General features: G+C 36.6%; 2 protein-coding genes across 3 annotated transcripts; both read left to right on the top strand.

Moving 5' to 3' along the window:
• Positions 1-432: 432 nt before the first annotated feature.
• glo1 (glyoxalase 1) lies at positions 433-10,124 on the top strand. Its single transcript, XM_081351462.1, has 7 exons — positions 433-620; positions 2,477-4,613; positions 5,710-5,792; positions 6,272-6,412; positions 7,806-7,873; positions 8,790-8,879; positions 9,726-10,124. Exons 2-7 carry the CDS (start codon positions 4,545-4,547, stop codon positions 9,815-9,817), a joined length of 543 nt encoding a protein of 180 aa, XP_081207588.1. The 5' UTR covers positions 433-620; positions 2,477-4,544; the 3' UTR covers positions 9,818-10,124.
• Positions 10,125-11,181: 1,057 nt separating this feature from the next.
• Positions 11,182-25,504, top strand: btbd9 (BTB (POZ) domain containing 9). Of its 2 annotated transcripts, XR_014029024.1 has the most exons (12): positions 11,188-11,400; positions 13,112-13,323; positions 14,414-14,777; positions 14,862-15,129; positions 16,483-16,705; positions 19,875-19,994; positions 21,524-21,633; positions 21,735-21,924; positions 22,944-23,051; positions 23,158-23,236; positions 23,453-23,735; positions 24,871-25,504. XR_014029024.1 is itself a non-coding variant. In XM_081350285.1 (11 exons), exons 2-11 carry the CDS (start codon positions 13,139-13,141, stop codon positions 23,609-23,611), a joined length of 1,806 nt encoding a protein of 601 aa, XP_081206411.1. In that variant the 5' UTR covers positions 11,182-11,400; positions 13,112-13,138; the 3' UTR covers positions 23,612-24,249. The 2 variants fall into 2 exon arrangements, 1 of the variants encoding a protein (XP_081206411.1); XM_081350285.1 differs by lacking the exon at positions 24,871-25,504 and having other exon boundaries at positions 11,182-11,400; positions 23,453-24,249.
• Positions 25,505-26,247: the final 743 nt, after the last annotated feature.

The raw sequence follows: 26,247 nt of genomic DNA, 5'->3' as shown, positions 1-26,247 counted from the left end.
CTACATTGCTTACATTTTTCAAGTTATGCATACAATACTGTGCAAAAGCCTTAGGCACATTTGCATTTTTTTCCAAAAAATGGGTTTAAGCCAGTTATTTATATTTATTTATCTTACCAGTTATTTATCTTTTGCTGTAGTGTATTAATGGATGGATCTTTAATAATCCATTGAGATGTTTGTGAAAATCTCACTGGATTATTACAATTAATGGCAAAATTAATGTTTGGAAATGTAAACTGATATTTCCTACTGACACATTACAACAAAATATATACATAACTGGTTTAAAACCATTTTTAGGGGGAAAATACTAACGTGCCTTGTTTTACTACTGTATAAGCACTGCTCTATGAATATGATCAATTTCCATCATAACCTTTATTTATAAAATTATGTTTTGCTTAAAAATGTATTATTCTCCCCCAACAGATTTTTTTTTTTTGCAAATCAATTTACTGAGCAATACTTTCAGCATCTTTCGACGACGGACGGGGGCAGCACTGACTGTCTTCGGTTCTGCTACCCAACCGAGAAGTGAAGAAAGAAGTGTCAAAAGTTGGAGTTGCTCATTTCTGGTTCAGACTCCGAGGATGTTCCCTTGAACAAGAACATTGCAAGTAAGTGCTTTATGATTAAGATTTAAGATAATTGCCCATTGATTTTCAGATTGAACTTGTAACCTTTAAAGTGAAAACTCAAATATATAGGCATTTAAGTTAAAATCTGAATACGTGCATAATGGAAAACAGGGCTGGGTGGACAATATCGATTAAATCGAGTTTGTCAATGATGTTTCCCGTTGATTCGTGAGCAAACTTCTTCAAACATTATAAGCAAGCCTGCCATCCAATAATAGAAATAAGCTTTGCTACTTTAGAAACAAAGTGTCAGCTTTCATGTTTTGTCACTTTTATCACGAAATTCATGCAATAAATGCCGTTTTGACGTGTGACAGATTGCAGTAGCCGTCTGTCAATACCCAGCCCTGAAAGAAACTCTATTGAAATATTTAAATCGTCTTTATAGGTTATGGTTTAACGTCGCGTTTAAATAGTTACGTGGTTTGACAAATGTATTAAAGAACGAACATTCCTAGTTGTTTTTCAGATAATATGAGGTTGTGAAAGCTGCAACGGACCGTTACACAGAAAGCCCTGCTTTTGCCTTTACATGACTAGACCGAGGGGGTTTTATTGCTCTTGCACCTTGTGTCTTTTGCAGCTGCTGACCTGGTTTTGTTTTCTTTTGTTCTCATTTCAGTTCTTTGCGTCTTTTATCTTTCACAGAGAACGCGAGAACGTTCTAAAACGTCATTCTATTAGAACGCCGTGTCGTGTCATCCGCAATACGCGTAATACAAACATTTAGATTTTTTCGCTTATTAGAGCATATGTCTCGTGCCATGTGTTTTAAAAGTTAAGCTTATTTTAACTTGACGCATCATTTTGAAAACCCACAAATATAGGCAGGTTAATGTAGTGGTGTTTTAAAATGTGCACACACACACACACACACACACACACACACACACACACACACACACACACACACACACATATATTTCACCTAGCTGGTTGCTCATTTAAACCCCCACAGTCATCATGTTTTCAGTCCATTTCAAGTTTGATTTCGATGTGATTTTGATCTAAGTGTGGTCTCAGTGGTCTGTCTAATGCATGCATTTTGTCATGCAAATGTATGTTTACATGTCATACAATATTTAAGTCATACATATACCAGTACAGTTGCAGAGTGATAGTTACTTTTTTTTTGTAAGCTATCAATAATAAAAAGATTTTCCATTATGGTGATAAAAATATAGTTAGCGAAATTTATAACAGAACTGACTTCCCCCCACCCCAACTTAATTTGACCTTAATTCATCATGATATATGGCATTGCGGTTTGTGGTCCAGATGGATTTGTAAAAGTCCAAATATTGGCAATTTAATAGGCCTGGCAAATACAAAAATTCTAAAAAGTTTTTTGGTTACTCTTTATTTTAAGGTGTCTGTGTTACAGTGTAATTATACATTTAAGCACGGAGTAATAATAATTAATTACATGTACCTAGGGATAGGGTTAGGAATAAGGGTTGGTTTAGATGCATGTAATTATGCATACTTTATAGTTATTACTACAGTAACATTTACTTATTATTACAGTGACATTCGGTGTTACCATTTTTTTTACACTTTTTTTTTCTTCAAAGTTACTCTTTGAAATGCTAAATCATTTCTAATTTTGAAATTAGATTAGATGCTAAATCAAAGCAAGTGTAAAGTTGTTTTCAGACCTAGCTTTCTGCATTGGCTTTTAACCAACTGATGTTTCTTTAGAATAGTACAGAAACTGTACATGCACACACACTATTGATACTCTTTCTTGCAACTTTAAGTTAGCCTATATACAACTAATAAATATTTACAACTACATAAATATGAGTGTTTTATTTGCCAATCTGTTTCTCCAGTAGCTGCTGTTTCTCTTGGTGTCCCGACTGCATCGATATGAAGCCTGTGATCAAAAAGGACCAGTCTAATACTGAACGGGAGAGTTCATTAGAGACCCCTGGTAAAAAATTCAGCTGTAAGCTGTGTGGCAAGGAATATAGACGCAGCACAAGTCTGGTGTGTCACATGCGAATACACACAGGAGAAGCGCCGTACACCTGTGAACTCTGTGGGAGAGGGTTTCGGTGTGCACAATGGCTTAAAATGCACAAAATTCACTGATCTTAAACGCCACCACAGCGATTCTCATTCTGAAAAACAGTTCTGTTGCCCCTTGTGTGGAAGTGGATTCTCACGCCGCTCGACGCTGCAGAAACACATGCGGATTCACACGGGAGAGAGGCCTTTCTCCTGTCCAGACTGTGGAAAGAATTTTCCTTAGAAATACACCTTGGATATGCATCGTAAACTGCATTCAGACAAAAGTTGATGTGATGTACATTCATGCATGTCACATGAATTTATGATTTAGCCTATGGTTCATTCTTATTTGTTTTCAGCTATGCCCTTCTTATGTACCTGCACGATGCCAATGAAGAGCTTCACATGGTTTCTTTTTTATTACAGTTTTTCTTAATTGCTTGCATACTAAAGACAGTTACAATAAATCAATCATGTTAATAATTTTCTAAAATAAAGTTATACATATGCACTATGAATCTGCTCAAAACATGCATCTTGTCCTGTTTTCTCACATTATTTTCCTCAATAACAAAATTGCTTTTCTTTAGATATGGACTGCAAACTCTTTTCACATAAGATTGTGTAAACGTGCATGTACAAAACACTCAAAATGTATAATCCTACACTGCAAGACAAGGTTCATCTCTACAAGTAGTCACATTTTGTGCCTGTCAATCAAAAAATTATATTCTTAGATTTTATTTTTAAGCACACTGTTAATAGCTTGCATTGAGCTATGCAAAACGAAATGTAGGCTACAAATAGCCAGCAATAACATTTTAAGATTTAAGATGTTAAATTCAAAATAAAAATAAAAAGCTACCCCACCCCCTAATCTACCTGAGCTCCATCTCCTTTTCATTATATACTTTGAAGTTTTTATCTTTTTTTTTTATTATAAATTATTAAACAGTATTAATCCTTGCTATGACCAACAATTCCTCTGTTTCCTAAGACAATCTAAAAGATGGGTTATGCTGTGTGTGATACAATCGCATAAACTCATCAGTTTCCAAATGTTCTAATATATTTTTTTTTTTACATTTGTTTACATTTTTTTTTACATTTGCATTTTTATTGACTTAATTACTATACCTCGTTGTCTTTGTAATCAAAGCAACAAGCCACTCAATGCCATTTAAGCCCATTTATTGCAATGGAAGTTTAATTTCATCAAAAGTAAATGGATGATAGATGCACTTTTTAAAGTTAAGCAGGTGTGTTGCTGTATTTTCATCCTAAAATTAAGCATTCAGTAGCCTATCTATATTCCTATCACTCTCACTATCTCTCTTTCACACACACAGGCCTTATATTTATGCCTTTTACCTTTGTCAATGAGTTGACAATACATTTGATCCGATTTCTGGAATATATCATTCAGCCTATACATTTTCAGTTTACACAAAGAGCTCATAAATTCACACAGAATGTGGTATACTACTGTCATCTTACAGGATGTGTGTGAATGTGTGAGCCACAGTCTCCATCACATTCATGCATAGCCTCCCATATTTCTCTCAGTTCATTAACCCTTTTCTTTCTGTAATTTTTCCTTCTTCACTTAATATAATTGATTTAGTTGATGGGAAGAGAACACTCAGTTTCTCTTGACAATCCATGCATGATTTCAATACATTTGTGTAAACACACTTTAACTTAGAATTGTGTCTCCCTCTGCAGGAAGGAAAGGGAAACTACAGCATCTCAGATATTTCATGGCTCCTCCCACAGTTACGTTACGCCGCCGACGTTGCACGCGATGGCCACGCCCCCTGCGCGGGATCTTTCTGCGGGACTGTCAGCTGTTGAGTCGCCGAACATCAAGCCGAAGCACACCTAAAAATGACCGACAAAGGGCTGACGAACGAAGCAGCCGCCGCTGCGTGTAAAGACGGAAACCCCATCACTAAAGTAAGACACTGCTTTTGAGTCCAGAACTAGAGAGCTTTCAATCAAACACGAACATCGTCGCTCATTTCCCTGTTGTTCTCCATTATAACTCAAAGCACTGCAGGGAAATAGTGCGATAACATCTCTCTTACGTTGTTTATTAGTGATTTATCAGCATCTATGTGTGTTACTCAACTTACTTTAAGTTTGTATGCGTAACTGCTTTATTTCTCAGTCATGTGGAAATGCAATTAAAAAACAGACTTAATTATGTATGGAATGGAGATTGATATGTTAGTAACATATCAATCTGCATTACATTCAGAATCAAGCCTAATTTTAATTAATTTTAATTCATTTAAAGTTACCGTTTATGATCATTTATGATGACCTATGACATTTTACACAGATTAAGTGTTGACCCGCGGCTCCTAGAGTGTCATACAGAGCAGTGCAAGCGGACAGATTTTACCATAAGGACACAAACTTCATATATCAGGGAATTATATTTTAACACTTTGTTTCCATTCTTTGAAAAGTCATGTCATAAACAATCTTAACCAAAGATATGCTTAAAAATAACTCCTGTATCAGAGAGATGAATAATAATTAATTTAAAGTGCAAACATTTACCAGAGATTCCTAGAATGTTTGATGCATTTGCAAAACGATAAACTACTCTTCTTTTTTTGAGCTGAGCTGCAAGATATTACAGAATGACCAGATATGGATTTCTAAAAGCATCATGCACAGCCTGAAACTGCATCAGCTGGTTTTTTCCAACCTTTTCACATTTACGGGTTTCTCAGAAGCGGAAGTTGTCATAGTTGGGTAAACTTCTATTGCGGTGAATGAGAGACTACATTAAATATATTTTTCGTGTTATACAGAGATATATACAGAGAGAGAGATTGATAACGGCAATTTTTTTTAATTATTTTTATTATTATTATTGATACAGTGTTACTCAAATGTCTGAGACCACTAATGCTTTTTTTTTATTAGTCCTCCAAAATGGTCTTAGACTTTTGGTTGCCACTGTTGATCATTTTCATCGGCTTATCCATCTTTTAAATTATGTTCTTCTGACCAAAAGTTATTCATGCCACTGCTGTAGGACTTCATGATGCAGCAGACAATGCTGAGGGTTAAGGATCCAGTTAAATCCCTGGATTTCTACACGCGCATCCTGGGAATGACGTGAGTTTACTATTGTAAAAGATTGCATCTCTCAGCACTGAACTTTTTCTCTGTGAATGAGAATCTGAGTTCAGTCTTGATCTTTTCATTTGCCCGGTTTCACAGACAAGGCTTAAGCTAGTCCCAGACTAAAATGCATCTTTAAGTTGTTTTAACTGAAAGCAACTTGCACTGATATATCTTAAAATACGTGCCTTTGTTTTGTCTCAAGACATGTTTTGTCTTTTATCTAAGACACGTTTATAAAAGCTGTTTAAATGGCCAGGGTTAATCCTGGCTTAATCTACGCCTGGTCTGTGAAACCAGGCCATTACTTTATAATATCCAAATGTGTTATGCATGTAGAAATGTTGTGCATTTTAGTTCAATTTTGGCTCATAATCAAAATTGCATATTAAAATGCATTGCAATAATGTGAATGGGCTTTAATTGCTGACCTTTGCAATGAAGTATTTTTTAATGCGAATGTTTTATTTTAGGCTGTTACAGAAGTTAGATTTTCCCTCCATGCAATTCACCCTCTACTTCCTGGGTTATGAGGATAAGAAAGAGGTCCCTGCAGATGTGAAGGAGAGGACAGCCTGGACGTTCTCCCGCCGAGCCACTATAGAGCTCACACAGTAAGTTCAGATTAAAACCTTCAGCATCAGCCATTTAAAAGTTAACCACTAACCTTCTGCATTGAGTAGAAAAGCCCTTTACCATCCTCACCGTGATATCTGGCAGGTTCTGTTAAAGGAGAACTCCGGTCAATTTTAACATTGAGCTCATTTTTTTGTACATTTGGAGTGCTGTCAATACAGAGAACAACGACAAAAAATCGGTGTTGCCTACACCGAGTTATTCTATTTTTAAAATTTGCACCCTGTTGACTTCAATAGGGCAAGTACTAAACCTGCTTTTAGCCTCTTAACATCCTTGATGTGTCATTACAGGTGCACAGAAAATGTGAGTGATTCCTTCTGAGTGAACACGAGTGAATCTGACTGCAGTAGATGTGAAAGATATGTATAAAAATGATGTTATTTAAGCCAGCGCAAATACCTGTGTTTACATCCTGTTTTCGGTTGAAGTCCAAAGTAGTCGATTTCCGAGTTCACGCGCGTGATCATAGGTAACTAAACCTATGCGCGTGAACTCGGCAATCAAAGGGAAAACTGGAGGTGGCCAATACAAACCAGCACAGATTCGGCTACACAATAAAGAGCTTAAATTATTATTATTTTTATTATTAAATGTCATCTTGTTGTGTTGTCGGGTGCAAGAATCGACGAAAAATTAGTATGCTGTATCTGGAATATTTATTTCACATCATTAAAATTGCACCGTAATGTCACTCTTTACTTTGTCGTCTTCTTGGTGCTGGCTAGGCAGAACTGCGGATCGTACCACACAACACAAGTCTTGTACGTGACCATTCAGCACATAGTTATAGGCATCTAAAGATTTATATGCCCTCAGTTTATGCTTGGTTTCTCTATCGGGTAGGTGTAGAAGTCAGGCCACTCAACCGGAGGTAGCGTTAACGTTAATCCTGTCAGATCATCCATCCATTGACTAAGCGGGTCAGCCAATCAGGTTCCGTCCGTTAAAATTAACTTTTGCAAATAACAACCGCGGTCCTGGACAGTGAGTGACCTTACACATTAAGATAAAATCTGATTTTCTCCAGTCATTGTTAAAAAACAAGCTAACAAAACTTGCAAACTAGCGTTAGTGAAGCGCCCAGGGGAATCGTTTTGCCTCCAGCTCCACCGACAAAAAACATCACCATGTTTACTAACTGAAAAGGGGTCTATAGTCACACAGCCAGTTTTAGTTAAAATGTGAGATTTTAACCTCAGCACACAGATCCGACAAACCATTCGCAGGGCCGTGGTCTGCGCTTCTGTGATTATCCCTCTGTGTGCCATAAGGTTGCCGACCGCTGTTGTAGAGCCTGTCATCAGAAGTCCAAGCTTTGAAGCTGTTATCATGTGCCATTCTGTATTTCTCTTTTCTCTTTTTAATCAGTAACTGGGGTTCAGAGACAGATGACAGCCAGTCTTACCACAACGGGAACACAGACCCAAGAGGCTTTGGTGAATATAACAAGCAGAACACAATTTCTCCCTGTCATAGTATCAAAGTCAGGCTGGACTATATATGTATATATATATTAGCCTTTTGACTATATTCAAGATACATCTCCAGCTTAAATTGGTGTTTATTAATTTATAGGAACCGTCATTTTGACTAAACAGCCATCTTGCATGTTGCATGTATGAACAAAAATATACAAAAAATATAGTTAAACTATTTCACTATATGGACACAAGAACCATTTCGCCAATATAACAGTTTACATTACTGAACACTAACAGCAATATTTACTCACATATATACACCCACATACCCACAGACTTCAGTGAACATTTTTGAATGATAATGCAAAACTATTCAAATTCAGATTTATTTCCTTTAATATATTTTTGTTTCTGAACTTTAAACCAGAGTGGCAAATAAAGCAAGTCATTAGGAAATGTAATGTTCAAGGAAACAATAAGGTACAAGAGTCGACTCCAGCAAAAACATTATTTGATGACGTGAATTCGCTGTATCTCATTAAACACCTGGACAAACTCCAAAACCCCCAAACCCAGACCGGCACATAACGCTTCATAACTGCTGATGCCATATTTTTCCACTTTGGAGCTTCTGACGGTTCCGTAGATGTCACAGAGAATTCCATCGAGTTCCGTCTTGGCGATTTGTTTAAAATCATCAATGCTTGCGACCCTTTTCATCACACTTGTCCCCAAAGCATTTCGCTATCATTGTGACATTCATGATGTTGTTATATTTTATATTGCCAGAAATATAGTTATGTATATATATATATTAGATGCGATTAATCGATTGGACAGCCCTATGGAAAATGTAGTCATGGATAAAAGAAGAACGTAATATACTTATATTATATTATTAACCTAAAAATGTCAAATATATTTATCTTAGGCCATATTGGAATTGCTGTGCCGGATGTCTATGCTGCCTGCAAGCTGTTTGAAGAGAATGGAGTGACCTTTGTAAAAAAGCCTGATGATGGTAAATTCTTTCATATTATCATACACAATTATTTTAGTTACTTAGTGTTTCTCCACCAATAACAAACTAGCTAAACTTTCATTTCTAAATATGTTAGTCTTGTGGAATGTACAAATTTAGGATGTTTATATTTGTATGTTTACTGTGTTCTTAATAGCATACTCTAAGTATTTATGCAGCACATATATCATATGCAGATATTCTGTTTGCATGGCATACCCGGATAACTTTTTTAAAGGGGTGATGAACTTAGAAATCAAATTTTCCTTGAGCTTTTGACATATAAGAGGTCATCATACTATAAGAATATCCTGTAAGTTTCAGAACTGAAAACATCCTTGTTAGTCCAATAAAAGCTTTTATTGACACCAGGCACAGCGAACGATAGGTTATTCAAAGTGGGGATCTATGATGTCAAAGGGTATCAAACCCCGCCTCCGCAGGAGAAGATCAACGCCTACTTCAACACTGCCTGTTTAGCCCCGCCCACCGATTCGCGCATTACATGAAACTCATTATAATATGCAAAGCTGTTATCCAATCATAGCAGTGGGCGTTTACTTCCAAGTCTTCAATGCGGCACGCCCATAAAAACCGAGCGTTTCAGGAGCTAGGCTCAAAACCAGGGTAGAAAATACTTATTCATTTTGATGTTTTTGAATGTAAAACTAAAAACCAAGCGAACGTCATAAGTTGACCTCAGATAACAATATAAAACATTAAAAAAGCCAGGTCATGACCCTTTTAAAAATGCAAATTATCCCTTTTTGATTTCCAGATGTCACTGGAAACTGTCATACAGAAATACTTTATTATCATTTCATTTTCATTCTGTCTGTCTTGCAGGTAAAATGAAGGGCCTGGCCTTTATTCAGGATCCTGACGGTTACTGGATTGAGATTCTCAGCCCCAACAACATGGTGTCCATCACTTCTTAAAGACTATAGTTATGCTGTGACCAGATCAGAAGACACTAATTATGAAATTCAAGGACAGTTTGGGATCAGAAAATGGTGATATCTCTGTGCTCAGTGAAGACAGACAATCTTTATGTATGACAGTGGCAGTGTGTTAGACATGAATTAGGCTGAATGTAACAATGTAATTTGACACCTTTTGAAATGATGCAGTCCTAAATTCTAAGCTTAACATTCTACTTTATTAAAATAAAATATTTTTGAATTGATGCAGTCCCAGCCCTAAAACCCTACATTTTATTTGTGAAAATAAAGCAAAGAAAGCATTTTTGTTGTGTCACTCTTTTGTTGACTTTGAAAAAAGTACAGTAATGTTATTGGCATGTAACCTTATTAGGATTTGTATATGTAGAATACAACCTCAAGCACACTTTGCAGGTTTGAACATGCTGGGACATCAGGGTTTGAATGAACAGGGTTTAAGAAGATCAGTTGCTCAAACAGTTGATCAGCATTAAAATGTGACTTCAAGCAGAGTTCAAACAAAAGCTTAAAAACTTGTATGTGTGGTTGTGAAATGGGTTTGGTCAAAGTGAAGAATCTTGCATGGGAAGGATCCAACCTGTTTCTAGATTCACGTTATGATAAAGAATGCAGTTGGTATGCATCCTCTTGAGGATCTGTAATAATAAAGTTTAGTTTAGATTGGTGTCTATCTACTAAAGCTGTTCAGTTTTTAAGTCCTAAAGCCTTCTACAAATAAATGCGGAAGGACAATGGGAAGTTGAGCTGAACATTAGCTTCTTAAAATTAGTTTAAAGGGATAGTTCACCTAGAAATGAAAATTGTCATCAATTACTCACCCTGCAGTTGTTCCACACCTGTATCTTTCTTCTGTTGAACACAAAGGAATGTTGGTAACCAGACGGCACCTTATATATTATAATACACCCTTAGTGTTTTTTTTTCTTCAATGTGTGCCGTCAACTGTCTGGTTACCAACATTCTTTAAAATCATTTCTTTTGTGTTCAACAGAAGGAAGAAATGCATGCATGTTTGGAACAACTTAAAGAGTTAGTATAAGTAATGACAACAGTTTCATTGTTGGGAGAACTATCCCTTTTAGTTAGCTTAAAGCTGCTTTAGTTTGTTTACTAACTTTAGTTCCCCCCCAATATATTTTTCTCCATACATTGGAAGTCAATGGGGCCATGCAATCAACTGTATGGTTAAAAATATCTTCTTTTGTGTTCAGCAGAAAAAAGAAATTCATACAGGTTTGCTTTGGAACAACATGAGGGTGAGTAAATGACCGAATTTTCTTTGCTTTCTGAGTCCTCAACCGCTCCGGAGGAGGAAAGACGTTCTACCTCATCAGTCCACTAGAGGCGCTGTGACAAACGCGTAACATACGGGCGCCTTATAAACATCCGGTTAGGTGTTTTTCTGTTGAACGAATGGATTTGTGGCTCGTTACAAATTTGTATTTAACACATTTTACTTATTAATTGATTTATAAATTTAACATATTTGGAGTCAAGAGAGCTTTGTTGCCTTCTCGGTCTGCTTTAGGCGGAGACAAATCGAGTCTTTATTGGTGTTGGTGAGTAGAAGCTTATAGACGATAACGTCACATATGCTCTAATGTAACCTTGCTATATTTCATTGATTTTACCACGAACATTGCATGTATCATTGTATCTTTGAGTAATATTTGTGTTTTTATTGTTAATGCGAATGACGCTGAATGTTCGGTTATGTTTATAACCGCTGAGAAACCGCAATTTAGTGACATATTATGAAACATTTGTTGGTGTTGAGACATATAATCCTATTTTATTTTACTGGATATTCATATCCTATATTACATAACTACTATATAATGACGCTCAGACCGTTTATGCATTATTGATGTTATTGTAAACATAATTTTCTTCTCACAGAGGTTTGCCATTTTATTATTCAAGAGTGTCAACTTGTTTTTAATATAATTATTTATTTAACTATATATTAACATTTTGATCTTTTGCATTTATATGTGTAATTGTATTTATCATGGTGTTATTGATGTTTTAAAATAAGACAAACCAACTAATACATTTTGGCCTGGTTTCACATACAGTGCTTAGATTTGGCCTTGGTTCAGTTTGGACATTTAAGTAGCTTTTATAAATGTTCCTTAGAAAAAAAACTGGAACTATAGGCTTAAGCCTTGTTTGTGAAACCGGGGTGTTAGATTTCATTTTACAAAACATGAACAGTATGGAAAGTGACATGACAGGGAGAAAGCGAATGTATTAAAGGGATAGTTCACCCAAAAATGAAAATTATCCCATGATTTACTCACCCTCAAGTCATCCTAGGTGTATATGACATTCTTCTTTCAGACAAATACAATCAGAGTTATATTAAAAAATGTCTTGGCTCTTCCAAACTTTATAATGGCATTGAATTGATGTATATTTTTTGAAGTCCATCAAAAAAGTGCATCCATCCATGATAAAAGTGCTCCACACTGCTCTGGGGGGTTAATAAAGACCGTCTGAAGTGAAGCGATGCGTTCGTGTAAGAAAAATATCCATATTTAAAACTTTATCGACTAAAATAACTAGCTTCCGACAGACGGCAGTACACATCGATTTACGGTGGAAGACTAACCCTTGACCTTGACGCACAATGTTATGATGAACACGGAAGTGCAGAGGATAGAGCAAAACAAAACACCAGTCATGAATTAGAAGTTTAAAACTAGAATTTTTAAAGAGAAATGTTGGAGAAGCTTGAGTTTGTTTGTTTGAACCACGAGAGGCGTCAAAGCTTACGCTACTCCTACATCCTACGTCATACATCATCAAGTGTTACTCTTTTGACGTAAGTCAACTTGCATAGGCCGTCTGCCGAAAGCTAGTTATTATAGTCGCTAAAGTTTTAAATATGGATATTTTTCTTACACTAACGCATCGCTTCACTTCAGAAGGCCTTTATTAACCCCCCAGAGCAGTGTGGAGCACTTTTATCATGTATGGATGCACTTTGATGGACATACATCCATTCAATGCCCTTATAAAGCTTGGAAGAGCCAGGACATTTTTTAATATAACTCCAATTGCATTTGTCTGAAAGAAGAATGTCATATACACCTAGGATGACTTGAGGGTGAGTAAATCATGGATTAATTTTCATTTTTGGCATATTTAGACATATTTAATTTCATAAGAACAACATATTCTGCACAGCAGGAATGATCTAATGAATGCACACATCCATGTACTGTTTTCATTTACAAATTCAAATGTTTGTTGTTTATGATTCAGATGTGAAGGTGTTCCCCAGCAGTGGTCATGAGTGACAGTCATCCTCTGCGGCCGGTGAGCTCTGCGTCTGAGATCGACCACCTCCATCTCCTGTCGGAGCAGCTCGGCGCTTTAGTTCCCGGGGAAGAGTACAGCGATGTCACCTTCGTGGTGGAGGAGAAGCACTTTCCGGCACACAGAGTCATTCTAGCGGCCCGCTGCCAGTATTTCAGGTTGCTCTTCATGAGATGTTGCTTGTCAATTGGGGCATTTCTTGATTTGAATTATTTATGATAGAAAAAAAGAATCAATTTTGTACTATAGTGAATCAGTGTCATTCTATGAAAAGCATGCCTTTTTTTATACGATTTTAAACATTCAGAAAAATGATGTGACAAAAGAGATGCAGTAATTTAATAAATTGCATTGTGTCATCTGAAGTTAAACTAATACATTTTGGTTTACAATAAGGTTCATTTGTTAGCTACATTAGCTAACAAATGAAAATACTTCTAATGCATGTATTCATCTTATTTAATTTCAGCATTTACCAGTACATTATTAAAATCAAAAGTTATCTGATAATATTATTTAAAGGGTTAATTCACCCACAAATTTAAATTCTGTCATTCATTTTTCACCCTCATGACGTTCCAAACCAAAGACTTTTGATCAACAACACAAATTAAGATGTTTTTTTGATATTTTTCTGTCCCTCCATTGACAGCTACGCAACTACCACTTTGACACTTCATAAAGTTCATAAAGAGATCGTAAAACTAAACCATAAGAATTAAGCGGTTTAGTCCAAATTTTTCTGAAGAGACACAATCGCTTTATACGCTGAACAGATTTTATTTAGGCTTTTAACAAAAGTCTTACAGGTTTGGAACAACACAAGGTTGAGTAAATGGTGACAGAATTTTCATTTTTGGGTGAACTATCCCTTTAAATAGACCTGAACTAACATTGATAGGATATAATTATCAATTCAGAAAGGTAACAGGGTTAATGTTTTACTGTCTAATTTAACTTTACAAACAGTTCAACTGTTCAAAAGAATTTGATGCTGATATGTAACAATTATGAAACCACTTCAATTTCAGCCATGAGCAGCTCTATAGAAGACAGTAGTATCATTATCCAGCTCAATTTAGATTCAGTGTTGAGTCAGCTCAGTACAATAACAGTGTCAATGTTGCAAATAAGTACCCATTTTGTAAAATCATTTCTCGTTTCTAAAATAGGCTTTGTAACCTAACCTTGGTGAAATTCTTCTTTCATTTCATCCTTTTTCTTTTCTTTGTCTTTAAAACTCCTCAGGGCTTTGCTGTATGGAGGGCTGAGAGAGTCCCAGGCCCAGGCAGAGGTTCGGCTGGAGGAAACACGTGCCGAGGCTTTTTCCATGTTATTGCGGTATCTGTACACGGGCAGAGCCACCCTGAGTGAAGCCAGGGAAGAGACTCTGTTAGATTTCCTGGGACTGGCGCACCGCTATGGCCTCCAACCACTAGAGGGCTCCATATGTGAGTTCCTCCGCACTTTATTGAGCACGCGAAACGTCTGTCTGGTGTTTGATGTGGCTAGTCTGTACTGTCTGAATGGGCTGGCTGAGGCCTGCATGGCCTACATGGACCGCAACGCCACCGAAGTGTTGAAGTCAGACGGCTTTCTCAGCCTTTCAAAGGTGAGTGATAGAAGATATGACAATTTTAAAGCTTAATTAAGTTTAGTATGTAATTTGGCTGTTTCTTATGTTTGCTCTCTGCAGTCTGCACTGTTGACCGTTGTGAGGAGAGATTCCTTTGCTGCAAGTGAAAGGGAGATCTTTCAGGCCCTCTGCCGCTGGTGTCACCACAACGGTGATGGTCCAGAGGCAAAGGAAGTGATGTCATCAGTCCGACTGCCCTTGATGACCCTTTCTGAAATGCTGAATGTGGTTCGTCCCTCGGGCCTCCTCAGCCCGGATGACCTGCTAGATGCCATACAGACCCGCTCAGAAAGCAGAGACATGGACCTCAACTACCGTGGCATGCTCAGTCCGTTTACTTTTCTCTGCTTATCACTCTTTACATAATGAACACTTAAGCTGCTTTTCCAGCGTTGGGCCAAACCGTTCGCACTTCTTGCTTAACCACTAAATTCCGTGCAGATCTGCCCCAGCCTGTACGGATATGGTTTCATTAACGAAGCTGATAACGGGGCTCTTTGGAATATAATATTAAGTGCGTCAGTCATTGTCTTGGTAATGCAAGAGTTTACAGACGGTATGGGATGTAAATAGCGACCGTGTCATGCAGGATGATCTAATATTTCTTTTAATTTTATTATTAACTTGTGTTTACGTTGCTCAAATAGCATGCTTGGCCAGCTACAGAGAAACTGGTAGTCAGGCAACAGACAAGTGATCAATCCTCGGTTTGTTTGATAACGGTTTGTTATCGTGCTAAACCAAACTCAAGTGGAAATATACCTTGAACCATTCCCGTTCTTAGAACCGTTGGGCCCGACTGTGCAAAAGCTGCTTTAGATTATTAAAGGAAACCGGTCACATCTTGACAAATCAGTTAACTTTTTTCTTGACTTTAAAAAAAAATATATATTACTGTCTCATTTTAAAACGATCTATAATTTATACATTTTTAATATTATTGGAAACCAACTGCCTGCATCAAACATGATTTTCATCTTGCAGAAGTTTTATTGAAGCTCATTAGAATATCAACTTGTTGACAAGTTAATTTGTAATATTTATTTAAAAAAAAAATTTAATTGATAATATATATTTTTGTGTGTAATTGTATTTACCATGACCAGTTTTAAAATAAGACAAACCAACTAATGCCACAAAACCTCACAGAATTAATCAAATTCATTGCTAATACCCACCAAAATTGTCACTTTCTTGAGGATGATGTCATTAAGAACCGGCTGCTGGCTTTTATTAGTTAAAGAGATTTCGCTAAGGACTAACACTAACAGTATGGAAAGTCACAGAGCACAGAAAATAAACCCAAATATTGCATATAAAGACAAATATGATCGTGAAACAAAAATGGTCTGCATGGCCTGTCTAATTTAAACGGTGTAAAATGGTCATGTATAACTAAATGACTATCATGTTTGGTGCAAAAAACCTTGACTAACATTATAAAATGTATGATATGGCCTAATTAATCTGTAGCCAACAGTTTCTGATGCTTGAGAATTACAATTTGTGTATTTTTCTTGGTGCAAAGTATAATTAAAAATGTAAATATCTGGAAATTTGAGTTATTTGTCCACCTTTTACAACACTGACATGTGAAGTAAAGATCCGTAGAGTACGGAAAATGTTTATAATGCTTCAGTTTGACTAAAATGTGTCCTCTGCTTCGTTGTGCGTGTTTTAGTCCCAGAGGAGAACATTGCCACTATGAAGCATGGCGCTGTGGTGGTGAAGGGTGAGCTGAAGTCTGCTCTCCTGGATGGAGACACGCAGAACTATGATCTGGACCATGGCTTCTCGAGACACCCCATAGAAGAAGAGGGACGAGCTGCTGGCATCCAGGTTCGCTTGGGTCAGTCCTCCATCATCAACCACATTCGTCTACTGCTGTGGGACAAGGACAGCAGGTAATGCAACATTAAAGGGACAGTTCACTCAAAAATTTAAATTCTGCCATCATTTGATCACTATCATGTCAAGTCACCTTTATTTATATAGCGCTTTATACAATACAGATGGTTTCTAAGCAGCTTTACAGTGATAAACAGGAAGATAATGATTCAATGATGCAATCAGAATTCAATTCTGCTGTAAAGCAGCTCTAAAAAGACAATAGTAAACAATCATTATTCAGTTCAGTGTTGATTCATTTTGGTTCAGTAACTGTGTAAAGTACATCAATTATGAAATGAATTCAGCAAAAAAGTAGAAAACAGTGTTGTCATCTTCCAGCTTAGTTGAGTTTTCATCCAATTTTGTCACTGCAGTCAAATCAGTTACACTGCTGACTATTAAGTGTCCCCAACTAAGCAAGCCAGAGGCTACAGTGGTAAAGAACCCAAACTCCATCAAGTGACAGAAATGGAGAGAAAAAAACCTTGTGAGAAACCAGGCTCAGTCGTGGCCAGTTCTCCTCTGGCCAACGAACAAACACGGTGCGATTATGTTTCATGCTGCATCACAAGTCAGAAGTCAGATTGTGAAACGGTAGCATTCAAAATATTTCATCCAGTTCCTTCTGCTTGAAGATCGGATTCATCACTCTGGTATGGAGACGAAGCTGGTCATAGGTTCTTGTGGGCTTTGCTGAGGATCTGTGCCTATGGCTGTCATGTCGACGAGGTCTTCATAGGGGATTGTTCTAGTTGACATGGTCTCTGCTGACATTCAGGGCTGCGTTGAGGTCGTGTCCAAGTGCAGGTCCACCATCTGATCTGGATATGACCCGGATCCGGCTGACTACGGTAACCTCGGGATAAGGATGAGACAGACAGACTAATATTACCGTAGATGCCATTTTTCTTAAGTACACGTCTGGTGTTATGGGAAGTGTTCCTGGTTCCGGTTGACCTAATTTATGCAGCCTAACAATCCTTTAACGGATTTAAATTATAGACTCAAACTACTCGAACTAGGCCAGTAAGGCTGTTCCAGAGATTGGGTGCTAAATAGGGAAATTTTAATAGGGAGCCAATGCAGTGTTGACAGAACCGGGCTAATATGGCCATATTTCCTGGTTCTAGTAAGAACTCTAGCTGCAATTTGGAACAGCTAGAGTTTGTTTATTAAGCATGCAGGGCAACCACCCAGTAGATCATTACAATAATCTAGCCTTGAGGTCATGAATGCATGAACTAACTTTTCTGCATTTGTTATTGAGAGCATATGTCATAACTTAGATTTATTTTTAGGATGGAGAAATGCGGTTTTACAGACGCTAGAAATGTGGTTTTCAAATGAAAGATTGGTATCAAAGAGCTCACGCAGGTTCCTAGCTGACGACGAAGACTTCACAGAGCAGCCATCAATTGTTAGACAATATTCTAGGTTATTACTTTTGGAGTTTTTTTGTCCAGTAATGTCGTTTCAAACTCAAATGGAGATTGTCTGCCGTTCTCTTATTCATATAGGCTACATTCACACAGTCATTTTTTGGGATTGACAACCGTATTACTTACAGGTTTGATTCTTGAAATGTTACGTTGTAACCATAGTGAGAATGACCAAAATAATATCGAAGACCACACAGTAGACACGCGTTTGTGCACTGCATGTGCAGCTCTGTCGCACAGTATGACATGACAGCTAGTTATCTGGTCCGGTTCCGTTAAAGGGCACCTATTATGCAAAATTCACTTTTACATGGTGTTTGAACATAAATGTGTGTTATAATAAAATAAGCACTGTCTCAGAAACCACCCGTTCTCAGATTCTGGGCAATGTGACATACTTTTGCACAAGCCCCTCCCACGACTGTTGATGGACACTGCAGTTTAAGCGTAGACTTGGCCTGTTTTCTTATAAGATGGAAGAATGAACATAGCAGTCTTCATGTACTCTTGTTGTTACTCGAGGATGGATCTGTACCAACTGTTCGTGATCCAGCTTACAGTCTCCGGAGCGATAGGCCTAACGTTACTGATCACGGCAGTAATGGAAGGGAGAGCGGGCATTTTATTACATGTCATCTTAGTTGTTTTAACGATAAAGTTTACCAGTTTATTAAGCACCCCCTGAAAACCTGTGTATATATTTGTTTACTGTTAGTTGTAACGAGTGTTTCTGTTTAATTCGCTGATAATGAAAGGGAGAGAGAGAGTTTATGGATTAGACTTTAATGCGCACTTCTTATACTGTATATTATAGATATATAGATTTTCTGGAGTAAAACTGACGCTTCATCTTTTGTGTGATGTACAATAAACTTCATAAAACTCAACAGTAATTTTTTTGCCATCATTCGGACATGGTCTGCTACAACAGGCTTGTACTAATAGTGGATAAAAGCAAGATGAAAAATAATGTATAACTGTAATTGAACTAAATTATACCTGTTCTATCTCCATACAGCATATATTCTCTGGCTCTGTGGACATTATTGTCCGACTCCGGGTCGAAATGAACACTGCCACTGAGAGTCTCTGTTCTGATATTATCATTCTGTGAGATGAGATTGTCCTGACATTGAGCGCAAGCTCTTGAAGCTCCGCCCTCTGTGCCGGCAGCAGCAGCTCATTTGCATTTAAAGGGATACGCACTAAAAACGGCGTATTTTACTCAGACTCAGATGCTGTAAAAAATTATCTGTTGGGTATTTTGAGCTAAAACTTCACATACACAATCTGGGGACATCAGAGACTTATTTTACATTTACATTTACATCGAAAAGGAGCATAATAGGTGCCCTTTAACACAGCACAGGTTTTGAGAATGTGGTTGTGAGTCCTGAAATTATACAAGTGTAAGTTTAGTTGTAGAATGCAGTTGTCTCTCCCCTAAATAACTGAACTGTGTATTAAGGACTCAAATAAAGAATTGATAACCATATTCTGCTGCTGTGTGAACGTGGCCATAATGAAAGGAATGAGAATGGATGCCGATTAGCTCCAAAAAATAGCACATATTACTTGCAATATCTTTGGATACTAGACACAAGAACCACTGGCACTGATTATTGATGTTAAGCTGGGCACACCCAGTTTTCATGTGGCTTATTTTGAATGTACTGAATATCTTCACTTAACTTATTCAATTATGTCCATTTGCAGCATTTTGATGGCTCGCTCATGTCTGCAGGTCTTACTCGTACTATGTCGAGGTGTCTATGGATGAGCTGGACTGGGTACGTGTGGTGGATCACTCCAAGTTCCTGTGCCGCTCTTGGCAGCATCTCTATTTCCCAGCACGAGTTTGCAGGTAGAACTCATTACACAACAACTGTACTCTGTTTCTCAATTTTTATTCGGGAAACCTTGTTTATCTTTGAAATAAAAAAACATTTTGTTGTACTATACTTACGCAGTAGAAGACATCTAGATTAAGTTTAGACAAAAAAGTGAAGTTGCAAAAAAAAAGCCATTACTCCAGTATTCAGTGTCACATGATCCTTCAGAAATCATTCTAATATGCTTAGTTGGTGCTCAAGAAACGTTTCCTATAATCAGAAATGTTGAAAACAGACTTGTGATGCTTAATATTTTTGTGGAAACAAATTTTTTAGGATTATTTGATGAATAGAAATTGAAAAGAACAACACGTATTTGAAATAGAAGCCTTCTGTAACAATTTACTTTCACTTTACTGCATCCTTGCTGAATAAACGTATTAAAGTGCCCCTATTATGCTATTTTAAAGGTTCCTAATTTTGTTTTAGAGGTTTCCTACAATAGGTTTACATGCATCTGAGGTAAAAAAAAAAAAAACACTTAAATATTCTTTTAATATACATTGCACATCACCTCATTCCTCAAAGAGCCTGAAAATGGTTTGTTCGAAGATTCAGTCTCTCTAAACCTCTCCTTTTACTTGAGCCTACTCTGCTTTGATTGGTCAAATGGCCCTGTCTGTTGTGATTGGTCTACCGCTTACAGCATGAGTCTTCCTCAGCACTTGATACACAGTGATACGGACAGTAATGATAGGCGTCGGTTTTACCGTAAGTGCAATGTGGATTCGCAGCGCAGAAAAGAGTGTCTTCTCGACACGTTCACATCATGAACCAAACTCTTCCAGTCTCAGCTACCACTATAGTGTTTGCAGACGGGTCAAAGTTGATGTTGTTCGCGGGCAGCCAGAAAAGACCATTATACAAATTTGTTACATTTTAACGTGGGTATGTAACAGGATGATGACTCGTTTCGGCAGTTCAGAGTCGATTCTTTCTTTTAGGAGACAAATTACTTTGTTGTGCACTTTCATTTTTAAACCTTTGTAGACCTTTTACATTCACAAACAGCTGTATTACACACTGCATGAAAGGTAATACTCAAAAGGCATAATAGGGGCACTTTAATGTATTTAACAAAAGAAAAAAAAACTTACTAATCTCAAAATTTTGAAAAGTAGGTTAAGGTTTATGTTATGAACAGTGTATTACAGAATCGAAATTTATAACAGTTTATTATATAATGCTTACATGCTGAACAAACCTTATACATCATGTACAATTATTATATTAACATGTTTTTAGGGTATCTTTTAGTAAGTCAATCAAATACAAATGGTATTTCCATTAGATTTGTTCAATTGTGATACAAAAAAGAAAATAGAGAACGTTTCAATGCTCAAACTCAAAGCTTATTATCTCTGAAAAGGTAAGGATGTCCTGGGTGACATGTAAGGTCTAAAAGAAATCCACTAAAAATAAATGTCTTCTGCAGAGGAGAGAAATTAATTGTTAGGATGTAGAATGTTGTGGACACTAATTATTTTTTTTTTTTACTCAGGTTTATTCGCATTGTGGGGACACATAACACAGTCAACAAAGTATTTCACCTGGTGGCTCTAGAGTGCATGTACACACAGCGACCTTTCACCCTGGAGAGAGGCCTAATAGGTAATATAGTTTTCCTAATTTCAGTGGTTATTCCGGAAGTTGCACACATATCAGCTCAGTTACTGAAACTCATCCCACGTCTCCTATGCCTCTCCCTGCAGTTCCTACAGAGAACGTGGCGACCGTGCAGGCGTGTGCTAGTGTGGTAGAGGGTGTGAGTCGCAGCAGAAACGCCCTGCTGAACGGGGACACCAGCCACTATGACTGGGACTCGGGATACACCTGTCATCAGCTGGGCTCTGGAGCCATTGTTATCCAGCTTGCTCAGCCATACATGCTGGGCTCAATGCGGTACGCAATCTTATGTTACCAGTTAAAGAGGCCGTATTATGCCCTTTTACAAATTCTTGAATTTGTTTTTGGAGACTACTAGAATAGGTTTTTATGCTTGAATGAATGTTAAAAAATTAACATTACTTTTCACATATTTTACTATAATGCTCTAGTTCATGTTTCTATGAAGCCCCTCTTTGCAAAAATTGCTCTGTGCTCTGATTGGTCGACTGCTTCGAACTAGTTTGTGAAATGTCACGCCCTTTACCATAACTGTGAGTTTCAACACACTTCTAACGCAACTCAACCAGGCTTCGCCCCTTTATTTTGCGTATGACTTGGGCAGAAATTATTTAAATGAGAAATATAGTAACGTGTTCGTTCCCAGAAGAAATTCAAGACTACAATGTAGGCGTTTCAGGGAGTTCAGTGACTTTGTGCTTTGTAACTTTGCAACCTTTTTCATGCTCAAACAGCACTTTACACACTAAAGAAAGTATATCATATAATTTATTACCTTGTCTTGTTTTCTTCTATTTAATTCCACTGTAAGTGCTTTACTGTATGCACTGTTATTAGATTTGAGATCTGTGGCGGAGGAGGTTTTCGGCAAATAACAGATTCAATTTTATTTTGTTACTCGCACAATGCTATTGTACGGCTTCAGAAAACTTGGAACACATTGCACCAGTCATATAGACTACTTTTATGATACTTTAATGTGATTTTTTTTTGAGAGGAGAGAATCTTTGAGTTTAATTTATCATCATCTAAACATCTTTTATCTATTTTCCACAGAAGAAACCCATCCTAAATCATGACAGAATTATAACCTTTAAAGAGGACCTATTATGCTTTCTTACAGTGTATATTATGAAAAAAAAAAAAAAAAAAACGATGAGTTGAAATAATCTTGTGTTTCTGAACCCAAAACAACATGGTAAAGTTGTATTTAACCCTCAATATGCCTTTCAATCACTGAAGTCTCTGTCTCAGTTTATTTAGATATGCTGACACTGAAATCTGTGTGTCTGTAGGTTGCTGTTGTGGGACTGTGATGAGAGGAGCTACAGCTATTACGTTGAGCTGTCCACAAACCAGCAACATTGGGTGAGAGTCATAGACCACACAAAAGTGGCATGCAGGTCAGTGAATGCTGTTTTTTTTTATTGTTACCTCATTATTTTCTTGCATTATAATTATGTCTATAACCACCTCAGAGTTTACATAAGTTGCATGTAATTCTTACAGGTCGTGGCAGAATCTGACGTTTGAGACACAGCCTGCTTCCTTTATTCGTATTGTGGGAACTCACAACACCGCTAATGAGGTGAGCGATCTCTGCAAACTCTCACAGGATGTGTGTCTGTGACTCCTTCCAGCATCACATTAATGCTGCATTCATAAGTTTACATTGAGATAATATGATGTCAGTTTTGCATCATATTGCAAAACAAATTATACATGCAGTGTATGTCAAAATAATCACATTTTTGATGAAATTCTACCACCCTAATGCACTCTTTTCACATTCTGTCTCCTCTAGGTTTTTCACTGCGTTCACTTTGAGTGCCCTGCACAGGTGGATACGCTTGTTAAAGAAGGAAGTTCTGGACCAGATCAGCTCAAACCAGAATCCAGCTCCCAGTCCTCCCGTTCACAGGGCATGACGCCCCAAAAACCCTTCACGTCTCCACACACATAGACTGGATGTTTCTGATAAGACACACTTGAGACGCTCAGGTTGTGTTCTCAAGGTTACGTGCTGCTAAACAAAGAATTCTTTATATTTATATTGAGAAAATACTTGAGCCGATTATAACATGATGGTGAGTATAACAATTACTGTCACATGCACTTATTTTATTATGTTCGGATAACTACAAAAAACATAAGTATTACAGACTTGATGGGTTTTGCAATACTGTCTCATTTATTAGATATCTTAAAATTGTTCATCGTAGAAAAGTAAACAAATATCCTGTTTAAAATCCAAAATTAAAATCACCATGAAACGGAAGTTGTGATAGTCTTTCCTTCCCTATTGTGACACTTGATTTTGTCCATGGGGAATTGATTGGATGGATGTGTTTGCTATTGGTCGATCTCATGTGAGTGACAGGTTGTATGTACCGCCCTCTCGCGAGTAAACACATCATCAGTGGAGAGAAGAGATGTTGTTTTGATTAAAGATTACGAGGGCACATGAATAATATTAAAAAAAGATGTGCATGGAAAAATAATTTACGATAAATACTGCAATATTCCATAAAAAAAACAAGAATGTTCAATTTTGACTTTATGGTGGCTAAAATAATAAAATCACCATGAACTGCATAGGCCTAAAAGTCTCTTGAATTTTTATTTATTTATTTTAATGCTGACAATAATTTTAACTCAAAGCGTATTGTGGCTGACACAAACCAGCTTTATTTAATGTAGTCTGTGTGTATTTTTTCTTTTTCTTTTAACAGTTTTTATGTTGGCATCTAACTAACTTCTAGAGTTTGATTGGATACACAGCCTTTGATGTCAACAACAAAATATATTTTTTCACGCATTTTTTCTTCCCCTTTCAAAGTCCCTAGGTTGTGTCTTATTTTACTTATCCTAACTTGTATATACGATAAAATATATATATATTTATATATTACGTAGTTGCATTCTATTATTGGCATTTAGCATTTTTCATTATTATTCCTGGCTATCTGTGAAAGTAAATTACAGACTAGGGTTGGGACCCACCAAATAAGAACCACTTTAAGGATGCTCAAATGAAAATTGTTTAATTTTATTGTAACGCAAGCTCTAACTGTTAGAATTGGGGCTGATTTATTGTCAGGTGATGGTGAGAAACAGAGACAATGAAACAGATGGAAAGTGTGAAAGTGACTCTTCAGTCAGATCACATATTAACATGCTTCCTTCTCTGAGGAGATTTAATAAATACTGTTTCTCAATCAGACATGGAAGGGTGAGTGACACCATAATACCACCTTCATTAAGCCACCAGGAACAGATGCACACTATCAAACTTCCTCGCTGCAATCAAGAGACTTCCCCAAGGGCTGGAGGATGATGGATACTGACAGACAGTTGAAATGAAAACTAGGATGCCAGTACCCTGTTGAAAAGACCAGGTTAACCCTATGAAACCTACAATATCTAAATTATCAACATGATCAACACTTTGCTGAAAAAGTTGTTTGCACGCAATCTTTTACATGTCTTCTGTCACCTGGTTGATATTTTATACATTTTAGTAAAAGGACTTTTAGTACAATTTTAAGTCCACTTTCAGTTTGTGATGTACATGTTTGTGTTTTACAATGAAATTTTTAATTATTTTATAAAGTAAACGTAAGAATAACTTTTATATTGTTAGTAATATTTCAAGATGAATATTTAATGGAATTAAGCAACTTAGGTTTACTTTATTACACATACATCCTTTTTTAGGGAAAATGTTAAAATGTGAGTATCAAATATATGAAACAGGCTTTTGAGGAATGTATATTTGTACATCTCTCAATCATCATTTATTGCATTACTTTATATCTTTTGCTCCCACAATAAAAACTACAGAGCTTTGATCATGAAATTTAAGCATTTAAATATATTCCCGTTTCACAGATGAGGCTTAAACTAGTCTAAAAATGAGCCAGACTAAAATGCAGGTTTGAGCTGTTTTAACTGAAAACAACTTGCACTGACATATCTTAAAATGTCAGTGCCATTGTTTTGTCTCAAGAAGCAGACCAGTTTTTTTTTTCAAGTATGATCTCCATATTCTTCTATATCATAGTCTACATGAGCCATAAAAGCCTGTTGTATCAAATTATGACAAAACATAGAACACATATGCAAACTTTTATTAATATATTTTTATGCATCAAATATTTTGTCCAACGGTCCAATACAGACAAATGCGCTGTTTTTCCTTTATATTTAACTGACATTTTTAACTCTAAAAAAAAATTATCTTGCAAATAAGTGTATTGTGATTGTCGAAACATTGATTTTAGTAACTAAACTGAATTGTATTAGGTTTTGTGACAACATGTTACAATGTTTATATGGTACAATTTCTGGTAAGATACGTTTTTTATTATTGCTTGAAACAAATTTCAGGATTTCAATTCAGTTCAATTCTTGTGATTTGATTTAATTGACTGATTTGGATAAATATTAGAAGATAGGCATTAATTTTTCTCAAGAAAAAAATCTCACCTAATGCTGTAAACATACAGAGAGCCTTATCAGCTGGTAAAATTATAAAAATAACTTTATTTAATAAATTAAATATAATGCAGTTTTATTTATTATAAACTTTATTTAATG

The sequence above is a fragment of the Scardinius erythrophthalmus genome (genome assembly GCF_964197995.2).
Source record: "Scardinius erythrophthalmus genome assembly, chromosome: 21".
Lineage (NCBI taxonomy): Eukaryota > Metazoa > Chordata > Actinopteri > Cypriniformes > Leuciscidae > Scardinius > Scardinius erythrophthalmus.
Note: the sequence above shows the minus strand (reverse complement) of the source record. Positions and strands in the feature narration are given on the sequence as shown.